The sequence below is a fragment of the Rhodamnia argentea genome, chromosome 3 (assembly GCF_020921035.1).
Source record: "Rhodamnia argentea isolate NSW1041297 chromosome 3, ASM2092103v1, whole genome shotgun sequence".
Classification (NCBI taxonomy): domain Eukaryota; kingdom Viridiplantae; phylum Streptophyta; class Magnoliopsida; order Myrtales; family Myrtaceae; genus Rhodamnia; species Rhodamnia argentea.
Window position 1 is genome coordinate 23,912,490 of NC_063152.1, and position 15,970 is coordinate 23,928,459.

At 38.2% G+C, this 15,970-nt stretch overlaps 1 protein-coding gene and 1 pseudogene across 1 annotated transcript; both read left to right on the forward strand.

The window, feature by feature from the left end:
- Positions 1 to 286: 286 nt before the first annotated feature.
- LOC125312431 (3-hydroxyisobutyryl-CoA hydrolase 1-like) lies at positions 287 to 9,374 on the forward strand. Its single transcript, XM_030655783.2, has 14 exons — positions 287 to 420; positions 825 to 905; positions 1,803 to 1,871; positions 2,558 to 2,621; positions 2,932 to 3,011; positions 3,140 to 3,223; positions 4,340 to 4,424; positions 5,697 to 5,782; positions 6,805 to 6,926; positions 7,387 to 7,447; positions 7,595 to 7,693; positions 8,384 to 8,485; positions 8,566 to 8,607; positions 8,704 to 9,374. Exons 1-14 carry the CDS (start codon positions 379 to 381, stop codon positions 8,839 to 8,841), a joined length of 1,155 nt encoding a protein of 384 aa, XP_030511643.2. The 5' UTR covers positions 287 to 378; the 3' UTR covers positions 8,842 to 9,374.
- A 4,829-nt stretch (positions 9,375 to 14,203) lies between these two features.
- On the forward strand, positions 14,204 to 15,758 carry LOC125314147 (annotated as a pseudogene).
- Positions 15,759 to 15,970: the final 212 nt, after the last annotated feature.

The window sequence follows — 15,970 nt, forward strand, 5'->3', positions numbered from 1 at the left end:
TCGTTGACAAGGAAAGGCTAATCCATCCCTCGTCGACCCTCTCCAAAGGCCAACATGGGCGTCCCAATCCTTGCTATCACTGACATTTTGCTTTTAAATATTATTTTATGCGATAGTTAAAGAACCTGAAAAATTAAAAATTTGTTTGTGTCTTAGAAAATAAACGATTTGAAAAATATTTTCATAAAAATAAATAAATAATATTTTTAATAAATTAATTATTTCAAGTGATATATTACTTTTTTTTTTAAGTGATATGTTCCTTATTAAATGATATTTTCTAAATTATTTATTTTGTGGCAAACACACGACAATTGTTACGTCCCAGGAGACGGAGAAGAGAAGGCACTCCTCGCTGTATCGACAAGCACAAGTTCCATGGCTTCCTTCTCCTCCGCCGGTAGTGGCCAGGAAGATCAGGTACTGTACTGAGATCCATTATTTACAGACAAAGTGCGACTATACTGTGCAGAGAAGCGCCGTATAGGCTTGTGATTGTTTCTTTCAATGATTGTGGGAGCCGTGAATCCGGTCGGAGGTTCGATGAACTTGTGCTTGTGCTGCTGAGTTTGACTGTCCCTGCGCTTTGAATTGCCCGTGGGTCGACATGGTCATGGGTCGAAATGACTCTAGGTGTCTAATAAAATCTAATTTGAGCTGGAATTACTGAGAAATGAAGCGTGAGGTGTTGTTCTGCTGATTGGGGCATTACCATTTTGTTCTCTAGAGCGCCCGAATACCGTTCTCTGGATGATCATGGTAACTGGGTACTAGTCCTTCAAGAACTTGTATTCGAGATTTGATTTACTTCGTTCTTTTCGTAGGTTTTGGTGGAGGAGAAGCCGTTTGTGAGAACACTGATACTAAACAGACCCAAGCAACTGAATGCTGCATCGTATTATATGGTATGCCTCTTATCTGGCTGCTGGATACTCTGTGTGGTTGGGTCTTCCTTCACTCTTACTATTTGGTTGGGAGTATTTCATGGGGTTCTTTTGCAACGTTGGTTGCCGATTTGCTGTCTTGCTGTTGTGGCTTTTCAAACTATTCATGGGTGTTGCTTTCTGCGAAATGGTTCGTGTAATTAATTTGTTAGAGTTTTCCGATAGCACCTGAATCCCTGCATTCTCAATGAAAGGTCTTTCCACAATTCAAAAATATTCATCGCTGTTTATCATACAGGATTAACTAACTTCTGATGACATTATCCAGTCTACTGTTTCAAGTTTGGTATTATCCTGCTCTTGTATTGCATTTGATGGATACCTTGGAGACTGCATGAGGATTGCCTAAGAGCTTTAGTAGTCTTCTGCTTAATTTTTTTTTTTTTTTTTTTGGGGGTTTTTATTCTTTCCCTAAGCAAAAAGGAATGTGCACTTTTTATGCGAATTTTGGAAGCACACATTACAAAAGGTCATAGGGAAAGAAAGTTACTCTATGAGATCAAGAATCAAATCTGGCAATGTCGGCATACATGTCAAGGATGTTGTAAATCCTGCATAAAATACGTGAGTCTCCTTGTAGCAAGTTCAGCCTATATAGCCTCTTTTTCTTGCACCCACCAAAATATTTCTTTGGAATTGTCATGCAGTAGTATTATTGTATATTGTTCTACTTCCTTTTTTTTTAAGTAGTCACCTTGACGGCAGTTGGGTTCTGTTATCATTCCAAATAATTGAAGTACATTTAGGTGACATCTTTGACTTCTCATTCTTGTCTCAAACCTCAATAGTTCACGTCGTCAATTAAGCTTGGTTTGCAAACGTTGTTATTGTGTAAGTATTTGTTGCTTTTATTTGCAGATATCTCGGTTATCAGAACTTTTCCTTCTTTATGAGAGGGATTCTAATGTGAAGTTGGTAATCTTAAAGGTACATTGCTTCCTACAAAGCTTTTTTTGTTACTGTAAAGAGATCTCAAATTTGCACGAATAGAAGCATGAGAATCATCAGCCTTGAGACCGTCTTTTGGGAGTTTCATAGATTTTTTTTTGGCTGCAATTTTTTGGGTATTTCATTACAAACATGGGGACTAGTGGTCTGCAAAATGAGAAATATGTAGATTTCTGGAGCATTTTGGAGTTTGATAGCCTTTCCAATGTCTTGTTCTGAGTTGCAGTGGGTGTACTCTAGCTTTGATGTTACTGTTGGCTGATTAAGAATTTTGCATTGGTCCTTCTTTTGGAAAGGTAAACAACATAAAGATGTCTGTCGTTCAAGTATTTCATGTAAGTGACAACCAAGTCCATGATTGAAGTACTTCATGGTAGCAATAACAAAATGCTCCATCTCTTTGGGCTATCCAGCCATACTTCTCTTAATTTTAACATCGCATTAAGAACATTTTGTCAGATTGGTCTTGTTGGCATTCATTGTCATTGAGGAGAGGATTGTTGGCTCCTTTAGATTGCAAGACCTTAATTATAGATTGACATTGCTAGATCTTGTGGTCATTATCTTCTGTAACAATGTTCTCCTTTCATATTTTGCTTATTTGGAAATTCAACAAATTTTCTTGGCTCAATATTATTGTTTTGTTGGTGTTTTTGTTTCTGTAGGGCAAGGGGAGAGCTTTTTGTGCTGGTGGTGATGTTGCAACTGTTGTGCGTGATATTAACAATGGTACATATCATTTTAGTAGTTTTATGGTTCATCTCATACTGACTGTAAATCAGAAATAGGGCCAAACTGTACTTATATCCTGTTATAAGTCGATGCACTTAAGCATCCAGTTTTCCCTTGTCTCAAGGTAAAGTTTCACGTGTCTATAGTGGCAATCTTGTCGATCCATCCTTCGAAACATATAAAAAAGATCATGTTGTCCATCAGTTTCAGACGAGGCCTGATCTCTGTCATATGCAATTTATATGGTGTTCATTCGGACTTGGAAAATGTATGTCGTTGATAATATTGGGATATATTAATGTGCTAGGAAATTGGAAGTCAGGTGCAATCTTCTTTCGGAAGGAGTTTACTTTAAATTATCTGATGGCAACATACAGTAAACCTCAGGTAATTTGATATTGTTGTGCATATCTTTTTGGGGGTTCATAATAGCGACATTGATGTCCGTATATCTGAGGAATCTTCATTTGGACTTGCATGTTTAGTCTTACTTTTTATATGCTGGTTTAATGAAGGTTTCGATCTTGAATGGCATTGTCATGGGAGGAGGGGCTGGTTGTTCCATACATGGCAGTTTACGCGTGGCAACAGAAAATTCGGTATTGCCTCTTTATGTTGGCTTACATTTCTTTTTATTTGTTAGAAAACCTACTGTTATAGTCAAGTTGGGAGTGTTGTATCCTGGGAGTCAATGTTGAGGGTGGTGCATAGGTTACTTCTCAGTTTGACCAATTTAGAGAGTCAATTCCTTGAAAAAAGAATCTCTTTTGCGTTGGATGCTTTGCTGATGTCATTAATCTCGCTTTCCATTTCACTAGTACTGGCTAATCTGCAGCTATGCATTTTGAAACAACATTACCTTTCGCCCAATTCTGGTGGGTTTGGTTTAGCAAATAAAAGAATTTAGGATTATTATCGCTAGAAGTTAGGTGAATAAGATTTAGTGAAGCACACAGAGTCAGAGACCCAAATAAATCAGCCATTCCTTCTGTCCAGGTGCTCAAAAGAGTAATTACTGAACATAAAGGAAACTGCATAGTTAAGTGGTTATCCTTACATTGTTCGACACTCTTCAAGTGTAGACCCTAATTTTAGATCATGAATGGAAACTTTACAGTGTCACTGGAGGGTAGGGTTTCTTCAGGAGAATGTACAATGGAGTGTAGCTTGCCATTTTCTACTATGGGGCAATATCTTGGAATTTCATGAACATGCTTAGTCCGTAAAGAGCACGTACTTGAATGGGGAATGTTTCCCTGGCCTTATACAAGGATGATATACATATATAGGTTGGCAAGATTCCACAGAAGTCAATACAAGACTAGCATAAATTTACTGTGCATACTCTTATATGTCTTATACATAAACTGATATAGTGACTTGAGAGGATCCATTCAGTTGACCCCATTTAACGAGATTGAAATTATTGTTTGCTTAATGGGTAAGACATGGTAGATGTCTATTGGCAATTCTTAAAACACATAAATGGTTATTTTCTCAGTACCTTTTACCACTTCTTATGCGATTGGGTTACATAACCTGGATTATGTAACCAATACTGCAGATATGTGTTGATTCATGTGCTTCATGTAAGCAAGCAAGTGGCACGTGCTATTGTGGTTGTTGATTGTCCAGCTTCTTGTTCCTTAAATATCGTTCTTAGCAGGATTTCCAGCAGCTTTTTATCAGCATTTTTTTGTTTAATCTTATTGCAGGTTTTTGCTATGCCTGAAACAGCTCTGGGTCTCTTTCCAGACGTAGGCGCCTCATATTTCTTGTCAAGGCTCCCAGGACATTTTGGTAATGACCAACAATAAACAATGGCCCTTTATTTCATATCAGTATTACCAATCAATATTACTTGAAGATTAAACGTTTCGAACTTCTGGAAGTATGTTGTAATCCTTATTAGTTAGAGGTTCAGTTGTTATTGTTAACTGGAGCATTCTACTGCTAGTGCTAGTCTGTACTATGGATGACTTCAAAACCTAGGCAACAACCAAAACATTTGAGTTCTTGAATCAACAGCTCATAAGCTGGTGGGTTCTGTCTTATAGTCTGCAAATATGGTAGATTTTCCTGCCATGTTGAGATGGTATTTAGGAAGCTTATTCTTCTGCAGATTGGGAAGCTTGAGACAGAGAAAATTTCCTCAAATCATATTTTAAGAGGACAAACATTGCAATCAATGGAGGCGACAAATGATATATGATAGTGATTATATGCTACTTAATGAAATGCAGGGTCACGGTTGACATACTTTAGCGACCATCCATTTTTACACTTGGATTAGGATGAGAAGAAAACAAAACTCTTTCTGGTGTTTTTGGGAAAAACCTTGCTTTTGGTCCCTCTTTTATGGGGGATGGTTAATTCCCAGATGGAAGATACCCATTGATTCTTTTTCTCTTTTCTTCCATTTGAAGCTGGAAGATGAATCACCTAAGTGGGAAGATAGTCAGTTGTTTTGAGCTTCTGCTGCTACTTCATTTGTGGCTTTGGGATGGATTAACTTGAATTTGTTAATAGCACTAACAAATTGCTCAAAAGAATTTATTGAAGAGATTCTGGATGTTGGTTGTTAGAAAATCCAACCCAAAAGCTTGAGCTAATAAGTGGAGGGAGACTACATGAATATAAAGAGCATTTAGGACCCGTTGTCAAGCAATGTGGGATATACTTCAACAGTTTTGATAGATTTGGATGTATGATGTTATGCTTTTCAATTTAGCTTTGAGAAGAGAGAAGAATATAATTTGCACATCTTTTATCTGATATTTCTTGTCAATTAGCCTGCTATTTTATCCTTTTGTATCAAAATAATAGATTAACCCAGTTTGCAACTGAATATGATCTTGACATGGAAGAAGCATTTTTCCTGCAGACTAAATTACAGCTCGTATGGCTTGTAATAATAAAGATAAATGTCATGCATTAGGTTCCAGCTCATATATTCTCATACTTTCTTGGGAAGTTATACGCATTCATGTTCTTGATATACTGTTTCACTTGTTACCCCATTGTCTTGTCTAAGTATTGAACTCTACCGTGCTTCTTGCTTATCTCTGCCAGGGGAGTATCTTGGTCTTACTGGTGCTAGATTGGATGGAGCCGAGATGCTTGCATGTGGCCTTGCAACTCACTTTGTTCCCTCAGCGGTATCTATCTGCTTTTACTTCAGTTGTGTGATAATTGCTTGATGAATGTACAAGCTACTGGGGGGAGAAAAGGGAAAAGACAAATCATAGAAGACTACTGGGATTTTTAGTACTAGAGGTTGTTACAGAAGTTCTGCCCAAGTAAAGGTGAAGTAGTTGTCGGGGAAAAAGGAAAAACAAAGTATTGAAGACCAATACAATCTTTACAACTAGCGCTTATTAGGGAAAGCATCTATCTTGCGCTGTCCTTCGATTCATTTAATTAGTCAGAGCTAGGGAAATGTCTCATTGCTTACAGGAAGAGTGTTGTAGAAAAGGTGGAAGAAAATTAGAAAAAGAGCTTTCATCACTACATAGGTTTGAACTTGACATCACTTGATATAATCATGTTTTATGGGAAGTGGCAAGGTTGGAGATAGAGATCATGAGAAGAATCAATTCAGTACTATTGCAGATTGTCTGGGGAAGTGCAAAATGGATAGTTTATGGCTGATCTCTCGTACAAGTATGAATTTTTATTGACTGATGGGCTCACAGAATAGTTTTCAACTATGCTTATAGAAGGGGAGTTTGTTTCTTTAGGTGAGTTGTTTATGAAGCTTGTCGTATAGACGGAATGAGATGTGCTGAAAGGTGGATCATTTCTTCATATTGTTTACAACAAGGAAATGAAGTCCTTTGACTTTCAAGTCGTTAGAAATGAATCCATATTCAAGAAAGCTTCAAGTATATACCTGTTTGGGGAAAGACCAGGGAAATCTAACCTAAGATGGTTTAGGACAGTCGAAAGATGGCCTCCTCATGTTTCGTAGATGAAATATGTAAGAAGGAATGCTCATAGAAATTGACCTCGGATAGAAGTGAAAAAGCTTTGTCATATTGCTTTCACTAATTTGGGAATGGTAAGCCGATGCTAAATTTATAAAAATGGCCTGTGTTTCTTGTGCGGACAACAGATGTTCATCTTCGCCCTCATTTTCTATGGCTCCGTGATTTCTCTGTCCATTCTTGACATTGTTCAGAAATTGCCGTCCCTAGAAGCAGCTCTACACACGGTAGATTCTAGTGATCAAGCAATAATTTCAGCAATTATTGGTCAATACTCCGAGCTGCCTTTGTTGAAAGAGCAAAGTGCGTACCATTGGTTAGTTTTGACCTACCATTTCTTCTATCTTCTTGTTGAGTTCTCTGTATAGTTTTGTCTACAAGTCCATCCACAAATGTTCTTACCCTAGAAAATACCAAGAAACCTCCAACACTTCTTATTTGGAAAGAGGATGAATTGGTTATATAGCAAACAAAACAACATGAAAGAATGCAAAAAAAAAAAAAAAAAAAATTGAGGTTAAAATATACATTTTTACCAAATCAAGGATGTGTCAACATAGCAGGACTTTATAGCCTCTTTTGTCTACTGGTAACATGTGTATAGACTTCCAACTTTAACTCACTTGTCAAAGTTGGAAGTCTACTACACATGTTATTAGTAGATAAAAGAGGGTTTAAAGTCCTGCTATGTTGACAGCTTGAGTGGCTAGCAGTAGATCCATCTCACTCTCTTGATCAATGTCATATTCATCATTTTTAAGTTCTGTTTTTGACAGGTTGGATGTCATCAATAGGTGCTTCTCACGAAGAACAGTGGAAGACATTCTATCTGCTCTTGTAAGCTGTTGGTGCTTTTGTTCTCCATTTGGAGTCCTTATTGTATTCATGAGAAGTGGCCTCTGCATGTGCGTGCATGGAGTAATTAGTCAATGCTGATCTGTGCACATTATTTTGATTCAACATTTCTCTTATATTCTTTTGCAGGAGCAAGAAGCCACAAATAAGGTAGATGATTGGATCCATGCCTCACTTCAGTCACTGAAGAAAGCATCACCAACAAGCCTTAAAATTTCTCTTAGATCGGTAAGGTTGCTGAATCTTTTGCTGACATATCATCAGTGCATTTTGTGACAACTAATAATCTATAGATATGTGAATTGTGAAATGTTCGAATGAGTTCCATCTAAGACGTGCCAACCAACTTCTTGTTGGAATGTCTGCTAAAGGGAATGACATCATTATTCTACTGTAAAACCGAGATTTCATTTTCTTCTCTTTTGCCTCAGATCACCTACTGGAACAGATATCATGACAACTGTATGCTTGATTTAGATTTAGAGGTGCAGGCATTTGCCTATAATGACACCTGTGCATTAGTGTCTCTGACCTGGATAGGGGCCTCCAGTATTGATTAAAACGTGGAGAAGCCATTTACAAATTCACCTAACCTATGATAGGTAGATGGGCAGAATTATAACTAAATTTCATAGTAGGGCTGAGAAGTGAGGTCAGTGTACATTATTTGCTCACTGACAACTTGAGTCGGTGTGCAATAGTAGAATTCCGTTCGCTATCCTTTTATAAAGGTCAAAGTGCCTTGAGTAAGTACAATCACATAATTTGTTCTAAAAGAGCATTTAATTGCAATAGTTAATTAAGTTTCAAGCTTCCTTTTGTTGATAGTAGAGATAAGTGAGAATTTAGCTCAGGCAGATGACCTGTTTAAAAATTGTGAAATGGTCACACTTCTAAGCATTGATCCGGCAATTGCAGATAAGAGAAGGTCGACTACAAGGAGTTGGCCAGTGCCTTGTACGAGAATACAGAATGGTTTGCCATGTAATGCGAGGCGAAGTCAGCAAGGACTTTGTTGAGGTTCTGAAATTATTCAGATGATTGTTGTATAGTTTCATTTGAATTGAGGTGATACATTGACACTTGTCCGTGTAATGCAGGGTTGCAGAGCCTTACTCTTGGACAAGGATAAGAATCCAAAGGTTTGACGAGCGTCCTTTTTCTATTTTCTGGTGTCGTTCCTGTTCTCCTAATCTCCTGAGTCGCTTTACTATGATTTTCATCCTTCTCCTTTGTAGTGGGAGCCTCCTAGATTGGAATTTGTCACTGACAAGATGGTAGACAAGTATTTCTCCAAAGTGGATGATGAAGACTGGGAAGATCTAAAGCTTCCTGCCAGATCAAATTTGCCTGCATCTGCTATCTCAAAGCTGTGACTCTCGGTATGGAAGATATTTTCGCTATCAATAAATTAGGTGGTGCAATAAGCTGCATGGTGTGGAATAGTAATCAAGATGAGTCCTTGTGCGTTATGGAAAAGGCTATCAATCTGACGGACTTTAGACACAAAATGACATGAGGTCCATGATCTGAGATGGCCACATGAAAATTAACTAGACAATAGTTGTGTTGTACATCTAATAGAGTGATTACTCTCATCAATGAGTGAAGTCTCCCCGAAACAATTGAAAGTCTTGGCCATTTGACAGGAAGAGAACCATGTAATGACACCACAGTCAGCAAATTAGTTGTAGAGCATCAGATATGCCTGAACTGTTTCTTCTAACCGAACTAGATGTAAAGCATCAGATATGCCTGCACAAATTGTTTCTTCTACTTCTGAGTCTTAGCAGAGACTGCATCCTGCATGCTTCGCAGATTCATGCTTCTGCACGGGTTTGTTGCAATTTATAGATGAATTCTTTTGACTTTCTTATCGTCTATTGGCCGATAGTAGCCCTCTTTCGTATTAGGATCTGTAATCATCTAAGACGCCATAACATTCTCAACTAAGATAGACCATCGTTTGAGAGGATTGTTTTCATAGAGGGCGACCGTCCCTTTCTCCGCTTGCTCACGTTGTGTTGAACTAGACAAATACAGCAAGTCAAGCGACGCAGAAGAGTTTGGAAGTGTCTTTGATGGCAAAAGAGATCCATTTTCGTTCAATTTCATCACTGGCGGTGTGTTTAGTGCGTGAGAACATTCGCAGTATCTGGATTGCTTTTCTCTTGAAAATGAAACAGGCTCTCGACATATATTGGGGTACAACCCGTGGGTTTGGTTAATTAGAATTCTAAAATTTCATCTGAATGGTCAGATGCAAACCAAAGATTCTCTCTTTTCGTAAAACAAGAAAAAAAAAAGTTGCGAATCGTTCAGTATCGCTACAAGAATCCTCTGTGAATAATGTAACTTTATCTCCAATGCGTTTCGTAGCGTTTCGTAGGGGAAATGGGTAACCAGGCTCATCGGCAAGACTGTCTTCCCCAGTAGTCGAACTCCTGTTATGAAAATTAGGATTTTGTTGATCTCGATAGAGCCCGAGCTCTTTGCCTAGATACATCTTCTTTGATCGGATTGAACTCATCGAGCCCGGTCCGGATGCGGCCGGGTTTACTATTGACTTATGCTGGCTGCTTTCATGGTCGGAGTTTCGACTGAGAGGCAACGGTATGCCACCTTCTTGCAAATGGACGTGGCAAGTTCCTGCCATGGACGTCGTAAGGTACTTTATTGATTTTAAGGCAAGTTTGATTTAATAATCTTACTGAACAACATCGAATTGGTTCGAAGGTTTCTTTGCTACTACACACGCCCTTTAACCAAAAACAGAAATAAAGAAGGAAAGAAAGAAAGCGCTTCTTCATCATCTTTATCACACCAAAAGATAAGTGACTAAACCCTAGAGATTATGGCAATAACATATTTATGTGGATTGTAAATTTGATTAATCAATTAGAAAATAGATTTTTGACATTAATAAGACATGACTATCTCAGTTTCTTATACTTTTTTTTCCCGAAATGGGTACATTTAGAAAAGGAAAATTACCAAAAAATTCATATACATATTGCAATTGTCCTAATTCAGTCAATTTTTTTTTTTTTGGCAAATTGATTCCTAAACCTTTTACATTTGCACCAATTCATTCCTAAGTTTTTTGCATTTGTGCCAATTCGATCCATCCGACCAAGGAAACCACCGATTTGGCGTCGCCGATACTAACGTGGATAATTTTGAATAATTTTAATATATTTTCGATTATTGTATTTTGTACTTATTTTATTTATTTATTTTCTCTTCTCTCTTTTTTATTTTTTCTTCCTTCTTCCTCCGGCTGGTCGCTGAGCCTGGCGATTGGCTAGAGGTGATGCCGGCGAATAAGACTCATTTGCAAAGCCCATTTTCCAATTGAGAGCAATTTATCTGCTATTTTGTTTTGTTTACGTGTGCGGGGTAAAGGCAAGGAGATCCCTAAGCTATTGCAAATTAATTAATTTGGTCCATCGACTTTATTCTTTTGGACAATAAGGTCCTTCAATTACACAACCCTTTTATTATTATTATTACTATATATTTTTTAGTCAGTCATTCTGTCAAAATCATGAGGTGATCGTGAGGTAGCAACTAGCAATAGTTTAGGGATCGAGAGCACGACAAAACTAAGTTCCTGTCATCCCCTCCTGCATAAAATTTCCTTAGTTCCTCAATTTGTTACCTCGTTCTTGGTCGTTCTGTCAAAATCATGACGGGATCGATAGGTAGCAACAGTTCATGGATCGAGAACACCGACAGAATTAGATTCCTGTCACCCCCTCCTATATCAAAATTTCCATAATTCCTCACATTTGTTACCTGGCTCAAGTCCGGTGGTCCATAATTTGCATTGGATGGGCTTGCTTGGTCTGGTTGAATTTAGACCAAAATTTGGCCTTCGAGCAAAGTCTGCATCTTGTTCAATTCCTGTCCAAATTCATGTCGATTGAAGTGGCACGTGCAACGTCGCAGAGCATCGTGTTTTTTGGTCTATCGTCCAATTGACATTGACGAAATCTATAGAATTAGTATTTAGCCCGTCCATTAGTGAAGTATCTAATTTCTCGTAAAGCGCATGCCAAATTATGAGGTGAAAAATGTCGCAAGAAATGGAGCGGGAGAGAAAGTCTAAATTGATCGACATGTAGGACGCGTTTTCAATAGCTCCCAAGCTGGACATCTACATCTAAACATCTTGAGAAGAACTTTGAATCGTGTAAGAAGAAATGCGTAGTTCAAGCAAAAACGATTTTGACAAATAAATTAGAAACATTTATTCAAAAATTTTTTTCTAGCATGATTGGCACATCCTCGTCAATCCTCGCCCAAAGTCCTCGCCCATAGAACTTCACAAAATATCCTTCTTCATCTCGTTATGAACCTCAGAAAGATAGGAAAATATTAACATTCTTATGTCACGAGTCGAAACCTTCCTAACAACCAAAATGGGGACGCGAGAAATTGGGCCGTGACACTTACCTCTTGCCATAGCTAAGGCCCTCGATTTAGGAAAGCAACCCAAGCCCAATGCAAATCCGACATTACCGCCCGCCTGAAGTCCACTGGACCCGTCTCGGATTCCATCTTAGAAGGAATCGGCCTGGGGAAAATTACCAAAAAATCCTATACTTGTTACAATTATGTCAATTTAGTCTTGAACTTTTTTTTTTTCTAATTGAATCCTAAACCTTTTGCAATTGTGCCAATTTAGTTCATTTAGCCGGTCGACACTAACATGGAAATTTTTTTAATAATATTTAATATTTCACAAATTTTTTATTTATTTTCAATATATATATATATTTTTGTCTTTTTTAAGGCCAGCAGGATGTTGCTGGACACTATCCAAGGGCCATCGACCTTGGCAAAAAAAATTATTAGAAAATTCAAAAAATATTAAAGTATTAATAAAAAATTTCCACGTCAACACTAGCCCGCTACATGGGTTGAATGGTACAATTGCAAAAGGTTTAGGATGCGATTAGCAAAAAAATTGGCATAATTATAATAAGTTTAGGATTTTTTTGGGTAATTCTCCCAACCGAACACACTTATGTCGAGGAATGTCAAGAAGTACCTTGTGACATGTTACCAAGACAGTATAAAGAGGAGAATCATGATATAAATGAAATAAATGGGAGCAAGTGTGATGTTTCTTTTCGGCAAAAACAACATATTATGGGCTCAATAGAAATTATATTCTTAAGCCAAATTCTGCTTTTTGCTTTGAGAAATAGTCGATTTTTTTTTTCCAAAATAGGTCCCTCGGAAAATTAATTCCCAAAATAAATCTCTTTTGAAGCTATTTTCCAAATCAAAATTCTCTAATTTTCGTTTTTTGAAGTAGGAGGTCAAGCTACATTCTATGTAAAATAGGACACCTGCTTTTCCCCTTTTTTTTTTCTCGATTTGTAATCTCATTATGATCTTTCAAATAAGTGGATGATCACATTATAGATTTATTAGATGGTTGATCAACCTAATTAACGGAGAGGATTCGAGTTTGTACATAAAATAGTTTCAAGGTTAAACCTTATTTCTAGCACAGTGTGAGAGTGCTCATCAATCTCTACACCCTCTTAGCGCATCTTCGAACATAGGCAACGGGTTTGTCGGCACTGTCTTCTCCATCGGGAAAATTATCCATAAATCCTAAATATATTGTATGGTAGCCAATTCAATCTCAAACATTTCAATTGTGTCAATGTAATTCTTAACCTTTGTGATAGTTTGACAATAAAAGTCCTTTTGATCAATTATCCAAATAATATATATGTTTAGGACTAACTTGGCAAATCTTCAAAAGATATAAGGTTAAATTGGCACAATTGAAAGATATATGACTAAATTGACAAATCGTCAAAAGGTTTATCACTCAATTGATACAATTGAAAAGTTTATGACTAAATTTGCCACCATACAATAGGTTTAGCGCTTTTTAGACAATTATTCCCTTCCCTAGTAATCGAACTTTGTTAGAAAAATTAGGGTTTTTTCCGATCTTGCTAGAGCCCGAGTTCTTTGCCCAAATACATCTTCTTCGATCTGATTGAACTCATCGAGCTTGGTTAGTATGTAGTCGGGAGTCTTGCCTACTTATGTTGGCTACTTTCTTGGTCGGGGTTTCGACCGAGAGGCAACTATATGGCAATGGACATGGCAAGTTCCTACCATGGACGTAGTAAGGTACCATATTAACTTTAAGGCAATCTGTGAGTGTTAGCACGTTTGTTTTAGTATTTTATGGAACAATATCAAACTGATTCAAAGGTTTATTTACTACTATAGATACCCTTTAATTGAAAAACAAAAGAAGGAAGAAAAGAAAGAAAACGCTTCCTCATCATCTTTATCACTTGAAAAAATTTTTTTGACTAAACCATAGAGGTAATCATTTAGAAAAAGGAATTTTTGACATTTTATCCTCATTTAAAAAGACATGACTATTTCGATTTCTTTTTCCTTTTTTTTTCTAAAGGGATACATTTAGAAAAGTAATTCCAAAAATAGATCTCTCTCAAAATTATTTCCCAAATTAAACCAAAACCTAAAAATTTCATTAAAACCATACTTTATATTGTATCATATATATATATATATATATATATATATAGCGAAAGTCAAAGTAGAATAATATTTGACTTAAAAAAATAGAATAATAAGAACGCTCTATATCATTCTTGGTATTATAGCGCCCACCCTACGCCGTTCTCTCTCTCCGGTGCTTTCATTGTATTAGATCGACGTGGGGAGTCGATCATGGCGCATCCACGCTTCAGAGCCGGTGCGGAGGTGGAGATCACCAGCCCCATCCACCGCCTCCGGGGAACGCTCTTCCCCGGGAGAGTCGTCGCTCCATCGCCCCACAAACCCCACGCCTTCTTGGTTGAGTACAAAACCCTAATCAGCGACGCTGGCAGCCCTTTCAAGGCCGTGCCGGGAGGAGGTCTCCGTCCGCCTCCTGAGGCCTAACTCGCTGGCAGAAACCAGCCGGAGTTTCCATCTCGGCAACATCGTCGACGCGTTCTTAAGCAGGGGTTGGTGGGAGGGAGCGATCACCATGGCAGTGAAGAGCACGCGGTACATGGTGTACTTCCGGTGCGTGAAGAAGCACTACCGGTTCGACGCGGTGGAGTTGAGGCTCCATCAGGAGTGGGCAACAGGAATTGGGTCCCGTCATTTGAGGCTGAGGGGGAAGATGGTGACAGTAATGATGATGAGGTAGATTGTTGATTAGGTTTTCTCGTTCGATTTCAATCACGTTTCTTGAAAGCCTCGCTGCTTGGAATGAATTCCCTGTCTAGTCGTGATTAGCATAGGAAGATTTGACATGATAATCTTAGTGAATTTTTGCTAGAATTTAAAAGCATTAGAATACTTTCTCTCTAATTTCCTAAAGCCCTCTACTTTGTTAACTTAGCTGTAGTTTCTTATGGTCTCTGAAAGTTCTCATTGATTTTCTTTTGTTTGGTCGAAGTTGTGGTTGATTTCAAAGTATTTAAGTTACTAGCTGTGAAGGCCTAATTTGATTAGCTAATGACATTGTTATGTCAATTGAAAGGTAGTGATCAGTAGCAACCCTTTTGTTGATAAAGTTCAGACAAACAATCCGCTTCACTGATTTGATTCCCAATATATTAAGGTAAAAAAGTAGGTATTAACAAAGAATGCCTGAGTCAACGCAATGACAATCGTTTCTCATTCTCATCGTTGATTGTTTACAAGATGCAATTTCGAAAACTTTATGCTGTATATGATATGTAACATGCTTTGCAGTCTCCGTAAGGATGAGGAAGTCACTAAAACTTCTCATGCTAATCTCAATCTTTGGATATTGCAGAAAGTGACCTCAACAATGGAAGAGGAATCTAGCAACGTTTGACAAAGAGGGAAGGGAGTGTTCGCCAAGGGAGCACTGGTCGAGGTGAGAAGTGACGAAGATGGACTCCAAGGTGCTTGGTTCGCGGGCACCATAATCAACAAGGCAGCGAGGAACCAGTTCTTGATCAAGTACCAAACCCTCAGAGCGGAGGATAATAGCTCAGAGTACTTGAGGGAGCAAGTCGCCACAAGTCATATGAGGCCTTACCCGCCGGAGACCTTCGTGGTCGACCCTTCTGAAAGGAACGCAAGGGTCAATGCCTTGTACAAGGAAGGGTGGTAGGAGGGCATCGTCGAGAGGGTTCTCGCTGGAATGCGGTATCGGGTTTATTTCGAGGGCACTGGAGATAGGATGGAGTTCCGCCACTCGAAGCACCATCCTCATCAGGATCTGGTCGATGGGAAGTGTGTGATGCCTTCTCAAGTCTTGTAGGACCAGTTCGTGTCGTTGTATATGGTGTAGTTGGTCTTCGTACTAAAGTACTAAGGCTATGGGATCTTGAGCTGAGGTGTAGATTAACTTTTTTTTTTTTTGTGAGTAAGGTAGTGGAGGTTAAAAATATGAAGACCAAGAAAAGAGGGGGTCTGCAGGAGTGTAACCAATATGACTGATGCATATACAACCAAGAAAAGAGGTCCTGCTCT

Coding starts and splice junctions, on each gene's coding strand:
- LOC125312431 (XM_030655783.2), top strand. CDS start 379: ATGGCTTCCTTCTCCTCCGCCGGTAGTGGCCAGGAAGATCAG. Junction 421..824: donor GTAGTGGCCAGGAAGATCAG/GTACTGTACTGA, acceptor TTCTTTTCGTAG/GTTTTGGTGGAGGAGAAGCC. Junction 6,927..7,386: donor GAGCAAAGTGCGTACCATTG/GTTAGTTTTGAC, acceptor TGTTTTTGACAG/GTTGGATGTCATCAATAGGT.